The sequence below is a fragment of the Fistularia commersonii genome, chromosome 34 (assembly GCF_037954325.1).
Source record: "Fistularia commersonii isolate RoL2024-O1a breed Wild chromosome 34, RoL_Fcom_v1.0, whole genome shotgun sequence".
Taxonomy (NCBI): domain Eukaryota; kingdom Metazoa; phylum Chordata; class Actinopteri; order Syngnathiformes; family Fistulariidae; genus Fistularia; species Fistularia commersonii.
The window spans coordinates 4,982,334-5,002,015 of record NC_141317.1 but is presented as its reverse complement, the minus strand read 5'-3'; the positions used below and the strand labels follow the sequence as shown (position 1 = coordinate 5,002,015).

The 19,682-nt window shown below is 42.3% G+C and overlaps 2 protein-coding genes across 8 annotated transcripts in view; one reads left to right on the top strand and one right to left on the bottom strand.

The window, feature by feature from the left end:
• Nucleotides 1-149: 149 nt before the first annotated feature.
• ankrd33aa (ankyrin repeat domain 33Aa) lies at nt 150-11,608 on the bottom strand. Of its 6 annotated transcripts, none has more exons than XR_015104363.1 (6): nt 11,260-11,608; nt 7,876-8,194; nt 7,007-7,136; nt 6,790-6,930; nt 5,428-6,295; nt 150-462 (listed from the first exon to the last, which is right to left on the bottom strand). XR_015104363.1 is itself a non-coding variant. In XM_086141582.1 (5 exons), the coding sequence occupies exons 2-5, from the start codon at nt 8,131-8,133 to the stop codon at nt 5,478-5,480; spliced, it is 1,347 nt and encodes a 448-aa protein (XP_085997708.1). In that variant the 5' UTR covers nt 8,134-8,194; nt 11,260-11,608; the 3' UTR covers nt 3,746-5,477. The 6 variants fall into 6 exon arrangements, 3 of the variants coding, with proteins under 3 accessions (XP_085997708.1, XP_085997709.1, XP_085997710.1); XR_015104365.1 differs by lacking the exon at nt 150-462 and adding an exon at nt 646-842; XR_015104364.1 differs by lacking the exon at nt 150-462 and adding an exon at nt 3,746-4,297.
• A 4,263-nt stretch (nt 11,609-15,871) lies between these two features.
• arhgef25a (Rho guanine nucleotide exchange factor (GEF) 25a) overlaps nt 15,872-19,682 on the top strand; it is a 43,590-nt gene continuing 39,779 nt past the window's right edge. For both annotated transcript variants that reach the window (XM_086141182.1, XM_086141184.1), the window contains exons 1-2: nt 15,872-16,087; nt 17,506-17,641. In XM_086141182.1, coding sequence (XP_085997308.1) covers nt 15,992-16,087; nt 17,506-17,641 — 232 coding nt within the window. In that variant the 5' untranslated portion in view covers nt 15,872-15,991. The remainder of the gene's footprint in view (nt 16,088-17,505; nt 17,642-19,682) is intronic.

The window sequence follows — 19,682 nt, the reverse complement described above, 5'->3', positions numbered from 1 at the left end:
ACACAACTTCAAAAGTTACAGTGCAACTAGGGAGACTTTCTTTCCAACCCCCCACCCCCAATGGGAAAACTTTTTTTGGTGCATCTGGGTTCATTCAGCCCCCCTAGAATTCTCACAGGTTTGGGTTTCTGTTCACCCTTTTTTCATTTTTTTTCGCCTGCGTCACCTCGGATGGATGGATGTAACCGGAGACGTCTATTGTAAAGTTTCAGCAGAGGAACAAAACATCGAGCCTGCGTGCAGGTATTCGAGGTTTCCACGACGCCACCCCTTCCCCAACCCGTTTCATTGTGACTGTTTAAAAAAAAAAAAGAAAAAAAAAAAAAGCACGCCCCGTCATGGCGGTCGCCATCAGATCTGGTTCTTTAGTGCGAAGGAGCTCGGGATCCCTCGGGAGATCCTCCAGGATCTTGGTCCCGGTCTTCGGTTTGGGGCCGGCACAGCTGGGAGTTCTCACATCGGCTGCCACGCGGACAAGAGAGACAATTGTTGTTCGTTTATTTTTCTTTCTGATTAATCTCTGCGATTAAAACAACTTAACATTCCTGCCGACCCCACCCCCTTTCCCGATTAGTTTCCCCAAGCGCCACTCGTCCGGCGTCTGCCTGACTGTTAACCAAAAAGCAAACGGATCACACGCTCGCCTTTTTAACTTTAACCCCCTTTTTCCCCATCCTTTTGGCTTCAGGCCCCAAATCGAGGACTGACATGGGGTCGAAATGGCGGTCCAGGTGCGGCAGGACGCGACGACACAAATTCTTAACAACGTCGAAGTCTTCGGTATTTCGCTTTATCGCAGCACGGAGGTGCACATTGTTGCTGGGGGCATGGAAACAGGTCCTCTGTGAAGAGGAAGTGAAACGTAATAATAAAAACAAGCAATGACACTTCGCTGGTACATGAAGTTTCAGAGTAGTGACGAGAAGGCAGTTCTTTTCAAATAACGATAGCGAAGGCAGTCAGCGAGGCTGACTTTTTATTTATCTTTTTTAACAAACAAGCTGAGTCCGCATCAGACGACTGTGACTCTACTGGGTCACCGAGTTGACCTTTGACGCCGCTACCAAACCACGTGGCTTCAAATACAGTCACGTGACGGATGTGGTGAAATGGCAGGAAAATTTTTGAATGCTTTAGTAATAAATTGATTTTTTTTTTTTTTAATCAGAGAATCAGCGAGATGAGATTATAAATATATATTCCATTGATTGTTTCCAAGATACCCCCAAAATTTATCTATTTACCTTCTCTGCCCCATTGGCACCAAACCCACAGGCACAAATAGCCAGCAAGAAAGAACTCTGGATTGTCTCAGAAAATTAGAATATTGTGATAAAGTTCTTTATCTTCTGTGATGCAATTACAAAAAAAAAAGTCATACATTCTGGATTCATTACAAATCAACTGAAATATTTCAAGCATTTTATCATTTTAATATTGCTGATTATGGCTTACATCTTAAGAAAACTCAAAAACCCTATCTCAAAATATTGGAATATCATGAAAAAGTATTTTTTGTTTTTTAATTGCATCATAGAAGATAAAGAACTTTATCACATTATTCTAATTTTCTGAGACAGTCCTGTATATGTGTGTGAATAAGAGGAACCCCGGTGGAACGGTGAGGCTGCAGGGAGTGCAGATCAAGAAGTTGGAGGATTTCAAGTACTTGGGGTGAACAGTCCAGAGCAACAGAGAGTGTGGAAAAGAGGTGAAGAGACGGGTTCAAGCAGGTTGGAATGGGTGGAGAAAAGTGTCGGGGTACAAAGAGATAGAAGACTATCAGCCAGAATGAGGGGAAAGGTGTACATGACAGTGGCGAGACCAGGGATGCTGTATGGACTGGAAACAGTGACAATCACGAAAAGACAGGAGGGAGCGCTGGAGGTCACAGAGATGAAGATGTTGAGGTTCTCTTTGGGAGTGACCAGGATGGATAGGATCAGGAATGAGTCCGTCAGAGGAACAGCACATGTTAGATGTTTTGGAGAGAAGGTTAGAGAAGCCAGACTGAGATGGTTTGGTTGTGTAAACCAAGCTGTCAGGATGCTGAACTCTCCCCCCACTCTGTATTGGACTCTGATAACATATTGAAACATGGCCACTTTTTTTCTTTTTCTTCTTTGCACTACCGCTACTTTGAGAAAACCATCATACTGCTATTGCACCATATACCGTTATGGTACTACCTACTGACCTTTGCACTAAACGCTATACAGAAAAAAACCTCTGCTGCGGCTCTTTCATGCCGTCAAATATCAGTCTGTGGCTGTGTGCGCTTTACCGTTTGTTTACTGTTTAATGCAGAGGTGCTCAATACGACGATCGCGATCTACCAGTCGATCGCAAAGGTAATACTGGTAGATCGCTTGGCATTAAAAAAAAATAGACTCTCGTCACTTGATTGATATACAGGGCAGCCAGTCAGATGACATCTGATTTTTTGTCACTGCACGTGCACAAACAATGGCGCGAAGTGCAGCAAAACCAACGAGCCAGTCAGAAAGTTACCTCCAATTTTTAGGCCTCGTTTTTTTCTCTTAAACTTAAGAAAGGGCATAAAATGAGTGGGGGAGTTGGACCAAGTAAGAAAAAAAAAACTTATCACTTTCATACGGAATTAATTACATTTTCGAAGTGCGTTTGCCTCATCGGCCGGTCTAACATCAAAAGACTAAAGTAATGTAATGTGGAGCGGCATTTTCGGACTGTTCATGGAAAATACGACACGGACATCCTGCCGAAAAAGCGAGCTGAGAAAGAGAAAGGATGAAGGAACTAAAATCCCAGTTTTCCTGACAGCGGTCGCTTTTCACACAACATACTTCAAAAGCGAAAGCCGCGACCCAAACATCGTTCTGGTTGAGTGACGCCATCGTTGATAAGGCTGGCTGGAAGCAGCTACTGTCCGGACTATCATTCAATTCAGTGCACGTCATCAGAGTGAACGTGTGTCGTAACAAAAAATTTACAGAATTATTTTGTGTTATGCAATATGGGCTCATGCGGTTATGCAAGGTACATCAACATACATTGTACATATAAAGAATGTTTTGCATTTTTGTTGTGGGTAGATCATTTTGACTTGGTCATTTTATAAGTAGCTCGCTGAAAAAGTGTGAGGACCTCTGGTTTAATTTAACACTGCACTTTACTGCTAATTTGCACACAGACATTATTATATTGTCAATTTCATGACATCGTGCGACTGGTCTGTATGACCAGTAAATGCAGAGAAATTGACAATAAATCTGACTGAACTTTGAGGGATAGTGAATTTATCGGCAGGTAGAAGCTGGGACTGGAGCTGCCAGGCAGGAGGTCTGGAGGAAGACCGAAGAAAAGATTTATGGATGTAGTGAGAGAGGATATGAAGTTAGTTGTTGTGACTCCTGAAAAGTTGCAAGTTTCCAAGACACCCCCAAAATCTTTGTCCCATCGGCACCAAACGCACCTGCATAATTAGCATTACTTTATCTAATCCGGATTGGGATTGGGCAGTGCAAATATCAATGTTTCCTTTGTCTATGTTCAAACACAAGCGTCAATAAACATCAATAACCGTCTATTTTGGTTGCTACCTTTAAAAGCTAAGTGTGATGTAACAACGCGGCACATTGGATTAAAAGATTAGCGACCGGGTCCGAGGAGTCGTGATGCTCCGGCGTGCACATGAGAAGCTCAAAGTAATTTTATTATCAGAGTGTCACCGAGGTAACAGCCTCGAGACAAGGATTGTCATTTACATGTTTAGTTAAGGAAACATTTTTCTAGTGCATTAGTACTCTTTCAGAAGAATTAAAAGTCGAGGATTTATTTTTTTTCCCCACATTCATGTTGTAATACCGGTATTTGGGTTTTACTCGCGGCACACAGACAAAACAAAATACCACTTGCAAAATCTGCTAAATGTACTCCTTTGTTACTCATTAAATAAACTCTCACATTTTAGGACACTGTAGAAAACCTGAGCTTTTTTAAAAAAGTGTGTCATCCAAATCGTCCAAGGACAAAACTGATGAACTGCAGCGAGCGTGTATCCCAATGGAGTATTTTAGCGTTTCAAGTATTAATGTTGTTCGTTTCTTTCTCACAAATGGTCCCGAGGTCATCCACACGGGCGAAGAGGAGGATAATTAAAACATTACAAAATCCCTTTATAATGTTTCGGACCGTCGGCCCGTATCTTGTCTTTGTCCATCTGCAAAAAAGTCATTTCTGGAAGACGTGTGCGACAGAGTTATTGGCCTGGGATGGTCCATCCTCTCCTTTCTCATGATCCACAACCCCTGTTTGGCTGAAAAAAGCTCAATATGGTGACTGGAAGACTTTGAAAGAGAAAAAAATGTTTTTGAATTGTGAAATAGTTATCCTACGTTCATTAATTCATTCATTGATTATAAATACCACTTATCCTGCAATCAAGGTTGCTAGAGTCCATTCCAGCTGTTATTGGGCGAGAGGTGACTGGATCACAGGGACACATATAGACATGCAACCATTCATCCTCTCAGTCACATGTTCTGGCAAAATTAGGCTCTCAAACTGACCCACTCCATGTTTTTGGACTCCTTCCTATTAGGCGTAAGCGCCACCGCGCCCAACGTTGATCGCAATATTTTATCAAAATAGATGTTACATCCGGTCACACGTTTGCTTTCATCACGCATTGACGTAATGGTTTGGATGATAACTGGACCGTGTGACGAAATCTCCCATATGTAAGTAAAAGTTCAATAACACAGCAGGAAAGGAGGTGCAGAGAGTTAGATTTCAACATTTGCAAACATAAGATAATTTATCCTTTATTAATCCCCATGAGGAAATTCGTTCTCTGCAATGAACCCCTCATGGATGACCCATGAGCAGTAGGCTGCCGTCCACCAGCGCCAGGGGAGCAGTTAAGCGTTCACTATAAATGTTGGGTTCCAAAGACGATTAGTCTACCTCCTGTGTCACACCGCCCCTGTTTTGCATTTTGAATGTTTCGTCAGAACTCAAATCGTGGTCAAACTACAATCTAAAAAGTGACATTTATTCTTGTTGGCGCACAAAGGATTGATGCATGGGCATTGGCTCCATTGTGTCTCAATTTCAGATCAATATTTGATCAATAAATAGGCCGGTTCACTGCAGAAGCGGCAGCAAAGTTGCCAAGATTATCTCACTGTAAGGCGCATGCATATCAAGATGTCTGAAGAAATGTGGTGAGCTTAAAAATGAACTTGCACGCCGTTTCCATCGTTCCACTGTGACGACAAATCTTCCAGATAAATGCAAAAACAAATACAACAAAAAAAAAATAGCATCTAATATGCGAAGTATCGCTTAAATTTAGCTTTTTACGTGGGCAAACAAATGGATCGTAACCTATAATTCACGTTCCCTTCAACCTGACAGATCCGTGTTATAAAAAGTCCAAACTACCTGATTCATGGACGACACGATCAGAGGGTCAGCGGAAAAGGGCATTAACGCTATTTTTTGCTGGATGAATGCTGGACTTTGAGTTTGTTGTCTTGTTCTTTCGCCTTCGCCCTGTGCTTCTCTTTCTTCCGATCCTCTTTGGCCGCCTTGTATTTCCAAACGGGAGGCTCCAGATAACCTTTTTGAAATTTCCTCTTCTTCTCCTTCTTCGGAGTCGGCTCCCTGGACCTGGTCACCTCAATTCTAGGAATACAGCCTGAGGGGAAGATGCTGTTCCGGTGCGCCAAGCTGCGGGGTATGAAGCTTCTTGCGTTGCTTGAAGGCGCGCTTTCACCGCACTCGAACTCCTGGCAGCAGGAGGTTAGCGATACGGAGGTGGTTGACACGGGAGTGGGAGCAGCCGAGGTGACTGAGCCATTGCTGTGGGACACCGTGCTCTCCTCCAGCTCCCGGCTGCTGTGCTTTTCCAGCAGCTCGGGAACGGCGAACCTTCGCTTGCCGATCTCCGGGGGACTGGTGGGACGGAGCGGACGGCATCCGGTGGCGATCAGAGGGCTGTGGATGCTCGTGGTCATGCGCACCATGTGGTCCATAACCCCGTTGTCCTGGGGGTCCTGAGGGAATCGAAATGTAAAACTCTCTTTCAAGCGCTGCCTCAGCTTTTGACCGGTGGTTTTGGTGGCGGTGGCCTTTGCTACAAGTTCCTTCAGATCAGGCCACTCGGGAATGTAACTTTCGCAAAACTGCTCGGCGACAGGATGCGCCTGAAGGCGGCGTAATCTGTTCAGAGTTTCAAATCTTCCTGTTCTGCGGGCCCAATCCTTCAGGCCTCGACCTTGGACCAGGTCTATCGCATTCACATCCGCACCTTCATAAAAAACGATCAAGCAGATACAACAAACGGTATATTATTTATTGACCATTAAGGGAAATGAAAGGAACTGATTGTGGCTTGAACTCTGTAAAAATAACCCCACTGTTTGGCACCATTTGAAGCACGGAGCATGCAATAGATTGTTTTCAAGCGCACAGCTTTAAGAAACACACATAAAAAACGGCCAAACAGCTGCAGATTTATTGTCTATTCTAATGCTATTGAATTATAATCAACCCACGATGCTTGTCTTTTTGTTTTTAACACGAAACGCACGTAAATGCTTTTAGCTTGCGTAGTGTTTCTCAGAGAAAGACATTTGTCATATTCAGTTGTAGTTTATTTCTATCAATCATTTTGCCAAATCGTTTCATTTGCGTCGCAACCAAAGCGCAATGCACTGCGGAGATTGACTTGAAATTATTGTTGCGCTTGTCAAATGCGCGCTTCGGATCTTCGTACGAAAAGCCGGAAAAGTTGACACTAACCATGCATCAGCAAGGCTGCCACGCATTCCCCCCGACCCTGAAGGCCCGCTTTTATGAGGGCCGTGAAACCGCGTGGATCCTTGACCTCGGTATCCACGCCACGGTAGAAGTTAAGGATGTAGTTTAAAATGGTGATGAAACCTGATGAAGAATAATCACAGTGTCACGGGGGGTGAATTAAAGCTCGATGTTTTTCCACCGTTTTCACCGGACATACCTGCCTGAGCTGCAATCATGAGTGCCGTGTTGCCGTCGTTGTCTTGGTGGTTTATGTCGATCAGAGGACATACGTGCAGCGTGGTGACGACGTCTACATAGCCTTTGCTCACAGCCAGCATCAGCCCACACTGGAGGTAAATAACATACACAAAGAAATATTTTAACTAGTCTTGAAGTTCATTTTTCATTTAAATCTGAGATGCTATATTTAAGGACTGTCTCAGAAAATTAGAATATTGTGATAAAGTCCTTTATTTTTTTTATTAAAAAAACAAAAAATACTTTTTCATGATATTCTAATATTTTGAGATAGGATTTTTGAGTTTTTTTTTTAAGATGTTAGTCATAATCAGAAATATTAAAATGATAAATGGCTTGCAATATTTCTGTTGATTTGTAATGAATCCAGAATATATGACATTTTTGTTTTTGTAATTGCATCACAGAAGATAAAGAACTTTATCACAATATTCAAATTTTCTGAGACAGTCCTGTATAATTTCTCTTGCTCCATCCTTAGGAAACATGGGAAGCCACCTGGAACACCAGGTCACTCATCATAGATAAACATCATTGCGGCAATTGGAAAAAAGTTTCACTTTCCATCCAAGAAGTTTCTTCAGATCGAATTAAGCGTGTGGAGTTTCAGGTATTTATGCACCTGAAACGACAGACGTCAGCGAGGCACAGCTGCTTGGCTCTTCTTGCTTCAGGTTTTTCCTGGTGTTCTGTGAGATTAAAATGGCTACTTTCCGGCCCACTTTGACAGCCGTGGTCCTCCATTGAAAAAAATCAACATTTGTGACTTGCGCCGTTATTAAGCCGTGTCGCTGTTTTCTCTGCAAAAATAACGGCAAGCCGCCTCACCTTGCCGTTGATGTCCAACTCCATAGCCTCCTCCTTGGTGACCCCCCTATCCAGTATCCTGCACAGGGATTCAGGGTCATTCCTAGCACACGCCTCATAAAGTGTTTTGGGAGGATCCGCGTGCTCCTCCTCCCTCTCGTAGTCGGGAAGCACAGAGTCATCAGAGAGCACACTTCCGGAGTCAGAATCATCCAGGAGGATTTCGGAGTCCCCAGATGGGCCAGCGCCGAGGTGGGGATCATCTTGCACGGTGGCCATTTGGATCCCGTCCTGCCTGGAATTGCACCTGGGTATCTGGTCTGGCGCACGTCACTCACATCTTTAATACAAAGAGAATAAAGAGTTATGCAAATGCAAATCTTCTTGAGAAGATTGCCCAACTTTGGTTTCTAAGGACAGGAAAAGGGTTAGGTTGGGTGGGGCAGTGAAAGGCATAACATATTGCAGAAATACAATATATTCGGAACAGATACCCAGAACACAATTCAACGTTGCCTGATGTTTATAACAAGGCAGGCGATAACATTAAAAGATCTCTTTTTCCACGTGTATTTCTGTGAAAAGCAAAATATGCTGCAACAGCAAAGTAGCTCCAGGAAGCCTTTAAGCATTTCCAGTACGTATTTGTGGATGTTACCATAAAAAAAAAACAACCATGTTTCCTTGTAACGTCTTTCTGTGTAAATATTACAGGACTGTCTCAGAAAATTAGAATATTGTGATAAAGTTCTTTATCACCTGTAATGCAATTAAAAAAACAAAAATTACTTTTTCATGATATTCTAATATTTTGAGATAGGATTTTTGAGATTTTTTTTAAGATGTTAGCCATAATCAGCAATATTAAAATAATAAAAGGCTTGCAATATTTCAGTTGATTTGCAATGAATCCAGAACGTATGACATTTTTGTTTTTGTAATTGCATTACAGAAGATAAAGAACTTTATCACAATATTCTTATTTTCTGAGACAGTCCTGTACATGTGGAAAACTGCTGCACACATATTGTATACACATATTTATTTCTTTTTGGCTTCTATTCAGGTGCGCTCTATAGTCTGGAAATGATGGTATTTTCTTATCCTCCAGTTTAAAATGTTGGTGAAAGTATTCAAAGGGTATGTCATAATTACACATATTTTCATTCGGCCGTGGCATAGTGCTTGGTGTCTGGTGTTGGCACACCATGATAATCATCTGGTATGTAAGATAGGTCATAGTCCTGAAAGGACTTGTCTGTAAGTCTTGATGCTTAAAGAGGATGAGGCGCTTCTCCTCACTTGGGTCGTCCTGATCCACAAGGCTGATTTGCAAGATAGGTTAACCTGCATGACATGAAGAAACGTGCACAATGACCCAGTCATCTACTGAGCAAAAGAAGAGCCTGACTAGACCATAAGTATAAAATCGCAGCTTTCTTCGGGTGTGATTTAAACACACTCAACGTTAAGTGTGAAATATAAATGTGCCTATGTGCGTTGAGATTTACACATTTGTAACCGATTAAGCAAACGGTGTAGAAACTCTGCATCTGCAGAAGCTCAGACTGTGAAAGTAATGTGTCTGGAGGCGTAGTTGGAGGAGTGTACCGGGTTGAGAAAAGCCATATGGTGCCAGAAGCAGTGGGAGTCCAGGCTAGTGGCAGCATCTGTCAGGGCGTCTTAACTGTTTTGCATGTCTTTGGAGCTCACACACACTGGTTACATTGGGATCCTCCAGTATCAATTAACAGATTATAACAACTCAGATCAAGAGCTTTGTAATCAAGTGTTTTCTCAAACTTTGATCGCAGATAATACCTCTATGTTTAATATGTATCTATTTGTGACCTATTTATGAATCATTCGTTTGCATCTTAAATACATTTCCAAAGAAAACATGGGCCTCAGAGAAATTCATGGATGCATGGATCTTTTATTTTATTTTTGTCCCAATGAAAATAATGGTTTAAAAAATATCTGAAAATTAGATGTAATTTACTCAGGGCTTCATTGTATGCAAAAGATATGGATCATTGTTTATTAATTGTATAAGGCAGAATAAAGCTCAACTAAAACAATGCTTTCTATTATGTTAGCATGAGAAAGGGAGTTATTATTAATATAGTGAGTAAACAAGTTCAAGGAGGAAATGGTTTTGCCTGAGGGCCTCCATGCGGTCCAGTAAGTCTACATACAACAACAGACAACAAAATATACAGTTTCCATTTTCATGGTTTATGACCAAGCAATAATAAAATGAAAATTATTGTAAAATGATGTGAAAATAAGCTATTGTGTGTTAATCTCGATATTTGGCATTAAAGATGTTAATGTCTTATTATTCCAAATGCATTTTTTGGATTTCTTTTAATTTTTTTATTTTTTATTTGTGCTGAAACTAACAAACCCATATCAAACCTTGAATTTTATATGTATATACAGTATACCGCACATATATATTCTCCAATATATATATATACATTACTGGGCATTTCCAATGCAGCAGCACTGTCACTCAGTTGCATAACTTTCCACTCTATAAGCAGACAATCAGCAAACTAACCGTCTACACTTGATAACAAAAAAACCCCCCTCAAAACTACCAATGCTTTCTCTCTGCCACAGCATAAACATTCATGTAGTGAGGATGGGGAACAAATTATGATGCAAGTATTATTCTCATTCCTGCGGATGATTCTCATTCAATAAACTAGTGAGCATATCTTTTCTTTAATAGACAGCTGATCGTGAGTCACGAGTATGAATAACGTCAACAGTGAAGAATGTATCTGTCAAATCGTAATGAAATGTATCAGACAAGTAATAAATGTATTATGTGTGTAATTGCTGCACGTAGAAGAGGTTCTAATGGATCAACCTGAAGAGATTGAATCATTGTGCTCGTGTGTATTTGGCTTCAAATCAAGAGATGAGGGGAAGATTTGCACAAGTATCTTTCTTTTACTCCTACCTCAGGAATACTTTGTATCTGTTTGAAGTCACTCATTCCACTCATATTCAATACGACTTTTAAAGATGACGAGCAAGACCGCTTAACAGCCACCCCTTCTTCTTTTTTCTTCCCGTTTCAAGCTGCATACAAAATGAAATGAGAAATATATAGGCGGGCAGTTCGGATGCAACGGTTATTTCCTCTCAGTGAGGAACTCCCAAATCTAAAATGCTTGCACAGATTAGCTGTCCATCTGCTGAAAAACTGTATGTTAATCCTAGGTTATTAGACTAATGGCATATTACACATAAGCTCTTCTCAAGTGCCACATTGACTCATTCAACTCTTTTGAGCTGGATAAGATATTTTTCACACGTGTGTGTATGTGTGTGAACACCCACGTGTCTATGGATCATAAAAAGTAATAGAAGTGATAGCACAAGTCTCACCCTAAAGCAGGCCTGTCACAGTTGCTCCTCTTCCCCTTTGCCTCGGTTTCTTTTGCAGTTCCCTTTTTTTTTTGGGCTAAAGCATCTTGTAATGATCTTCAGTTCCTCGTGCCGCTGCTTGAACTGGTCGAGTCAAAGTTTGCACAATTGTCTCCAGCTCTGCCCTGCCTCCTCCACTCATCTGTCCCACTGACCAGCCACCCCAGCCAGGGGAGTCCCCTCAAGGTCCCGATATAGGCTCTGCCATCCTAGGTCAGGCAACGTGCTCTCTCCCTCTCATCCCGATTACAGAAGATTTAAGGATTAAGAGAAAGAAACAGACAGCAGCAAACCTTGCCCCTTTTGCGGTCTGTTATGTCTGCCCTCATCTTCCTTGACGCTGTGGCTCTCCCTGTCTGTAAACCTACCAAACTGATCAAACATGCGTTTTGTTGTGGTGTCATGGGTTCCCGGGACTCCCAAATCTGCTGTGTTGCCAACAATCTCGGCGTGATGGGAGTCGGCGGCTTGGTTCTGTTTTCCCCCATGGAAATCTATTTTGCCGGGATGATAAATCTATGTGTGTGAAATGATTTCCACAGATTTGCATGGAAACAAGTGCATCTATACAGCACATCCAAAATATGCTAATTCATATCTGAAAGAAAAAAACATGAAAGGAGTTGAAAGAAGAGTATGTCTTTTAAAAACATGTTTATTCTTTTATTTTTCATTTTGACAGAGTTGAATCCTAAATATAGCGATGTCCATTCCATCATGTTAACAGGTTTATTCATAGCATCGGGAAACTTAATCACATGGAGAGGGGCGGGGGGTTAAAACGGATTAACCCTAATATTTAATTGGAGTCGTCAGTCATTGACTTTAGTTCATGTTAGTGTGGGGCAACAAGTCCGAGCCTGCCTCCCTCTGATCAAACTGGGAAATGCTCCTTTTTTTTTTTTTTTTTTTTTTTTTCTTAATTTTAGGCCTTTTTGTTGAGAAAATGAATCCACAGGATCGATCTTGACTATAAGTTACCGGACGCTCTCAAGCAAATCATAATTATCCACATTTCAGACATCATATGACATGCCGACCCGGGTAACGCCACTGCGGCAAGTTGTAAACAAACAAAGAGCGGAGGCACTTAAGTCGATATAAAATACACATCCAGCGCCATAATCCGATCAAATCCCATCAGATGTCTTAGCCAGTCATTCTATATTAGAAACCGCCTTTTTGGATGTGACCTATCCGATAGGGTCAGATGGGGACTCCTAACTGATACAGGACGGGAATAGGAAGACGGGGCGAGTTTTAATGCTTGTAGGCGGCCAAAATTGACAAAAAGCCGATGGGAAATACTGCGGGGAGGGAATTTGACGTTAAGGGACGAGATGGGGTAGAATACTTTCCCTTTTCCTTATGGCCGATCCGGCTTCATAACCAGACGAGGGCAGCACAGCACACACTGCAGACTGTGACAGCCAGCGTGTGTTCAGCCCATTAAACACCAAACGTCGAGATTACTCCTCACAGAAAGAGCACAGGTTACTGAATCACGAAGATGTGAAGCACATTTTTCAATTCCCAGAGATTTCTAACTTGACTCTGCCATTCACTCATCACTGCATAATATGCTCAACCTCTAACCAGACAAAATTGTTCTCAGCGGTGGTTTAATGGAGGAGACTCAGGAAGCGATGAAGCAAAGGTAGCGCAGAGAGTAGTTTTCAAGATGCTCACCACTTAGCCAATGATAGACTGTCTCCAGGATAAATCGTACCAGTGCTGGATATCTGATGTGTTATTTCCAGCTATGTGCCCGGAGGACAGCCACGCTTTGCTTTTTAAATCTCTTCTAAACAACACAAATCACCAGGAATCATATTACTGGAAAGATGCCGGGTAAAAAAAAAAAAAAAAAAAAAAAAAAAGGAAAGCTAAAGTTGACTTTGGAGAAAATTATTTCCACAGACTGTGGATAGAGTTGGTTTTTGTGGTTGGACTTCGGGGTCGGGTGAATAAGACAATATTAATAAATTTTGGGAAGTACATGTGACAAATGCATTTGGTTTAAAATATTGGTCATATGTATCAATCTAAGATGTTTGTTTTTTATTCCTAATTTACCATAGGCAGCAACTTTTATGCAGACCTTTACAAATGAAAGAGGAAGTGAGTTTTCAACAGCTGAATGTGCATTGGGAGGGTGGATTGACAATGTAATGCAAAATGCCATTAAGTGTTCCGTGCACAGCGATAAGCAAAACATGAAAGAAAGAAATTGGATATATATACAGATGCATATATTCAATTTATTTTTTTTAAATTGGATATATTGTATTGTATTGTATATTGTGTATATGTATATATGCATGTATATGCATACATATGTATATATGTATGTATATACATACATACATACATATATATATGTATATACATATACATATGTGTGTATATATATATATATGTACTGTTGTATTGTTGATGTTTTAAAAAATTCCAGTTTCACATACTGTATGTTTGTAGAAGCAGCTGTTAAGGCTATGACATGGCACCTTGTTTTAATGACATCTAATAGATGTTGCTGGGATATTTAAATCCATTGAAACGTTTTCAAATGCGTCACGGCAAAGTGAACCCAACCTGGCCTTCACCAAATATGGTAAAGGTAATCTTCAAACAGAGTACAGCAAAAGTTATCAGACTGAAAAATTAAGAAGCCAAAGGTCTGTATCCATTCAAGGTTATTGGAATAAGAACAATAAATACAGGCAGTTAATATCAGTCAGTTGGTAAAACGATACCAGGTTACCTCGATGGTTTGACTCGCACTCGTATCTCACTCGACCCGCTGTTGTTGACCTCGTAAGCAGAGCAGAAAGGGAGTACATGACATTTCCGGCCCGTTAATAAAATGACCTGCGGCAACACGGGATAGAATTGATTTAATGATGAACAACAATGACTTTTACATGAAAAAGGTTATCTTATCCAGTCTAATCGCCCTATAGTTTATATATATAGCACAAATTGCTTTGATTTGTAACAGAGTGTACCTCTTTATAACAAAATATTCAAATATTAAGTTATTGATAAAATAAATGTTCATGTGACCAGTAAATATAATTAACAAGATTAAATACCCTTGAGTCTAGATTGCGTAAAACAGCAGAGCATGTGAATCCAAGGCTGAGCTTTGGCTGGACCTGGTCCAGGGCGGGCCTACAATTTGATAGCTACAACAAAAAATTGAAAGAAATAAATAATCTAAAAATCTAAAAGAAGGGAAGCGCGCTTCCTGTTTCAAACAAGTGTGACTGCGGGATTTCTACTGAAAGTTAGATGAGCAGAACTGCGGTAACGATAGCGTGGAGTTTCGCTTGGAACAACCAAAGGCTAATGTTTTTTTTTTTTCAAATCCTGCTTTACAAAGTTACAAATTGTTTCACGAGCCATTAACACCGTGCAAATTCTAATGCCTATATATAATCCGTCCCTGACGGACTGTTTTTTTACCTCTTCTCTGTGAAAGACCCTTAAAAAGAAGACCTGGGACAGCAATGATAACTTAATGATTTTTTGTGAATCCGTGGGAATGTTCTGCTCTTTTACTCCGCACCGATCATGCCCGGCATGATGGCAAAGTCATCACACACACATACACACACACACACACACACACACACACACACACACACACACACACACACACACACACAGACAGCCCCGGGGTGGCCAATCCATCAATCCACAGTGTTAGTGACATCTATTGGCAACTCAAAGAATCAACAAACGCTCCATTCTCGATCAACTCTTTGAGCGTTAAACTTGAGTAAATCCTCCTTTGATCAGCGACGGTCTCCGAGGCTATCGAGCTTCATGGGCTGTGCGTTCATACCTTATTTGGGGCTGCTCCTCAGGAGTCCACACAAACCATGTGTCACTGCCTGAGACTTGGGCAAAGATTAAGCCAGAGGGCTGGGTGCCAGGGGAGCTCGTGGAAAAGCGAGGAGACGTATAGAAAAGACGGAGAAGGCTCGAAATTGAAGGTGTGTGTGTGTGTGTGTGGGGGGGGATTGGCGGTGAAGACAGGAAAGGAGCAAATAAAGAGAGGAGGTTGAAGGGGGGAGAGGTTTTGGGGGAGGGGGTGGTGACCCTCTATAGCCAATGAAGGCTAGGAGAGGCTTTCAGGGTGGGTGATGTGCTCAGTCCTGGAGCAGCGGCACGCTGTTTGGGCAGTAGGAGCGAAGAGTAGAAGATAAGCTGATCAGCAAAACTCTGCAGGAGCTACAACCGCACTTTTTCATTTGAAAAGGGGACAAACAAGAGGGAAGCCCAAAGAGGGATCTGTTTTGATTTGCTCAATCGCTTTAAAATGGGAGGACAAGTTGGACACGTGCGTTGGAACAAGTCAGAATTTGGAGACACCTAAAGAGGGCTCACCTGCGCTCGCAGGGCAGACGGGGAGAGGGACGAGGCGGGCCGAGTTTCAAGGCTTCCACCCGAGAGCACGTTCCGAGGTCCAGACAGAAATATGCCCCTTCCCCCTCTTCCTCCACCACTCAACCCGAATCAACCTTTTTTTTTTTTTTCTTCATGAGGTTTGAAGGTGCAGACAGCAGCAGCAGCTGAGACAGCGGGATGAGATAGAAGACGAAGCGACGCTCAGAGAAGAAGAGGACAGTCAAAGTTGGAGTTTTTGCTTTTTTTTTTTTTTTTTTTACTCTCTGATCGGAGGAGAATGAAGGCAATTCAGAAAAATCAGGGACGCACTGACCAGATGCTGGGCGCCATGGCCGATGTTCTCACTTCTGTGGCCATGCCCAGGCAACAGTGGGTGAGTCACGATCACTTCTGTCATCTCGGTTAAGAGCTGTTCGTGTGTTTACTGTCGTTTAAGGAACGCAGGATGGTACGAACCCCACAAAAACAAACAACACATGGATCTATTTATGGTGCCAGATTTATCCTCGGTCTATTTTGTCGCATGCCAGCCTTGGCACGTGTCGCCGCCGCCGCCGCTTGGTGATAAACCTAAAATGGTCAAACCACACGAACGGAGAGAGAGAGAGAGCGTGAGGGAAGAACGAGAGGGACAGACGAATTGCCGGTTCTCCGCTCGATGCCCGGAAGGAATTTTCAATGTTTCTGAGAAACAGGAAGCAGAGTGGCGGCGATTAAAACTGTCTGACTATAAACAAAGTCATGCGGGCAGAATTTTAATGGATGTGTCCGTTACCATCAATCTCAAGGCCTCTTGGCATTTCAGTCAATTGATTATCCTACATTTTCGCTTCTGTCATTTCTCTCACTCCCCCTCACACACACACACACACACACTGTCATACCATAAATACTCATGAAAGTGCAATAAATCTCTACGTACATACATATCTTAAAACACTTAAAACCTTAAAACACTTGATAGCCTTAACCCTGACAATTTATATTTTATTGTATTTCTTATTCTCCCTCCTTCCAACTATTATCTATTATTGTTATGTTTTTGCTTGAAACTCTGGCACAACAATTTCCTTCAGGATAAATGAAGTTGTTCTTACCTCTTATCTTATCTTATCTTATCTTATCTTATCTTATCTTATCTTATCTTATCTTATCTGAGGAACTTAGTGTCATACAGGACGGTGAATTCACATAACACACCCCTTATATGAAATAAATAATTAGAAAACCTTATATAGGTGTAAGTTTTGTGTGAAAAAAAAAAACAAAAAAATGTAAATGTTTGTGTGTGAATCATTGTATGAAACATTTAGGTGCCGCCGGACATTCGATACCTGTAAGCCTGAACCACTTCCTCGTCACGGGAAGTTTATGTTTACCATAAACGTTTTAGCAGGCTTGGTCGTGTAACCCAAAGCTGCTAAGATGTTTATTTTGACGGATAGTTTCCCCTTCTGGCAGGTATTGATAAAAATATCCCTCACAGGCTGCATTTATCCCATCAGAGGATGTGATTAACCTGTCCTGCGGCGCTTCTGCTGCTGCAGCTGAGGTTTAAAGATAGACTGGAAGTCATTCTTTGACTGCGGCGAAAGTTGGACCTCAAAAACTTCCACTGCATTCTTGTCGAGTGTGTAACCGGTGGGGGGGAAGAGGATGAAAAAGATGCGGAGAATGGTGGAAACTATAACGCTTCGCGGTCGTAGGACTTCAAGCGCCCCGCAATGTTATCGTCGCTTCTTTCCTGAGAGCGGGGGCTCCTCGGCTGACAATGGCGTCTCTGTGTTGCAGCTCTCAGAGGGCGGCGAGACGGACCTCCCGTCAAGCGAGGAGGAAAAGGGTCCTGTCCAGGTCCAATGGGAACCCGAGGGGCAGGACTGGGAGCCGCGTGGCATCGCAGAGAAAACAGAAAGGAGCGATAGAACAGGTAAGACCTGAAAGCCGCACTGAACGTGACGGACCATTTCGTGACCCCGAAGTCTCAATGCTAGTCTAAACACCGGCCCTCACCAAACCAGTCGGAGCGTGTAGTCTCACCGAAACAAAATCCCCCGATTCTTTGTGTAAGGCGTCTCGGATGTCGAAGGAGTGAAACTGCCCGCTCGGCCACTCAATCACTTCAGGTCGCTAGCGAGTGATTTTTTCCGTTTGTTCCGGTTTCGTATCGACGACGAATCTTGACTTTCCGAGCGAGGAACGCACCCTGCGAATTCCCTCTCTCTTGACTTTTTGCTCTCTTGGCCGTTTCATGCGTTTGAGTCCGAACACAAACAGGCCAGATTCACATCTGCCATATCTGATTGTGCTTATTAAGGGGTAATAACGTGAGGGGAACTATCAGATGGGAGGGACCCTTATGTTGGCGATTTATTTCCCAGTTCTAGCTCTAATAGCGGAAAATTATTCGCTGTAATGTTGCATGCAAAACTACGCTGGAGAAAGAATGGGTGTTTGTGCGTTTCGGGCAAACACATGCAGCACTTTCCAGATGGGGCGACAGAACTCAGCTGCTTCCCTCCTGCACCCACAACCGTCGTTCGCGCTCATTCCTATTGGCTGGGAAAAAATGGTTGCGTGTTTTTCCCTTTTTTCCTTGAGTGGAACGGCCCAAAAAGGAGCTTTGTTGCCGGATCTGGTTCTGGAGTTCTGGCTGGACGGAGAGAATTGTGTACCATCTGGTAGGAACCGCTGACTGTTGTGGCAAACAGGAAATGTGCCGGTGAGGCAGGTGTATCGCGGCCAGAGGCAGCTGCCACTTCAGCTTATCTGTAATGGGATGGCTTGGATGCAGCGTGTTGTTGACGTTAAGGCTCATAACTCACAGCCAAGAAACACAATAAAGCTCAGAAATGAATTTATGGTCGTGCGTAGAGCAGACGTCTGAGGGATAAACTGTTTATTCTCCCGAGTTCCTTCGCTCAGTTGTTTCTTCCATCGCCCAATTTCCCCCAAATTTCAAATCGGACGGATAATCGGTAAAAGTGCGGCCAATAAAATTCAGCTGAATATTGATGTAGATGATGCAGAATTGACAATGGACAGCATGTCATTATGCATGGCTCTAATATACATCTTAAAAAACTGTGTACAACCGTATTTTGGAGTAAAAAACACAATGCAGGTACTTGGTTTGATTCAATGTTCTCAATGGACTTTTAATATTATTAGTTTTTACCGTGTCTCCTTTGATTATGTCTAAACAAGTCACGCTGGATAAACAGACGAACCTTGAACTTGCTAACTCAAATCGAGAAGAAGCGGGACATTTGGTTGACACCCATTTTCCTTTTATAATTATATGTTTTTTACTTTTACATATTCATCCCATGAACCCGGATTGCTACGCAGAAGGACCCGCATTGTCATCACACCTATAAAAACAGGACACAGTTTGAGTGGCAAAGATCAGAGCGATGTTTCCATCTCTTGCTGTGTCTGAGAAAAAAAAAAGAAAAGTAGGAGGAGGCCCCCGATTTCTTTAAAGTAATACTTCTTGGGGCCATAAGGGCCATCTGTTATGTATTAGAAACAAGATGCGTGCTAGTGGCTTCCCAGGAATCGCGGGATAGTGCCAACATATTTCAGTTTTACCCATGTCTGCGTTCCGTTTCTTTTTTTTTGCTTCTCCTCTCATTCTTCTCCTCTTCTGCAGATTATTTCCTTCGGCTTTTATTTTCTACCGTCATCTCACTTACCAAATGTCAGTCTACGAGCTCCTCTAATTTTTCCTGAATTTTTCTTTCGAGCGTGCGCGCTTCCCGATCAAATTTCTCCCGAAAGTCACCCGCTTCACGATGCTTTCAGACGCCGGCAGCCGTGTCGCTCCTGTCTCAGTCTACACATTGTGTGTGTATGTGTGTGTGGTGTGTTCTGTGAGTTTGCCAAGTGATAAATGCGAACACGCGTTTTTTTAACTTTGTTTTGTTTGATAGATGTCACAGGAAACTACACGCATCTTGCCACATATA

Bases quoted from the DNA above. Each gene is read 5' to 3' on its own strand.
- ankrd33aa (XM_086141582.1), bottom strand. From the start codon at position 8,133: ATGGCCACCGTGCAAGATGATCCCCACCTCGGCGCTGGCCCATCTGGG. The intron at 7,137-7,875 runs GTGAGGCGGCTT...ATTTACCTCCAG, and splicing joins AGTTGGACATCAACGGCAAG to TGTGGGCTGATGCTGGCTGT. The intron at 6,296-6,789 runs GTTAGTGTCAAC...TTTTTTATGAAG, and splicing joins GGCAGCCTTGCTGATGCATG to GTGCGGATGTGAATGCGATA.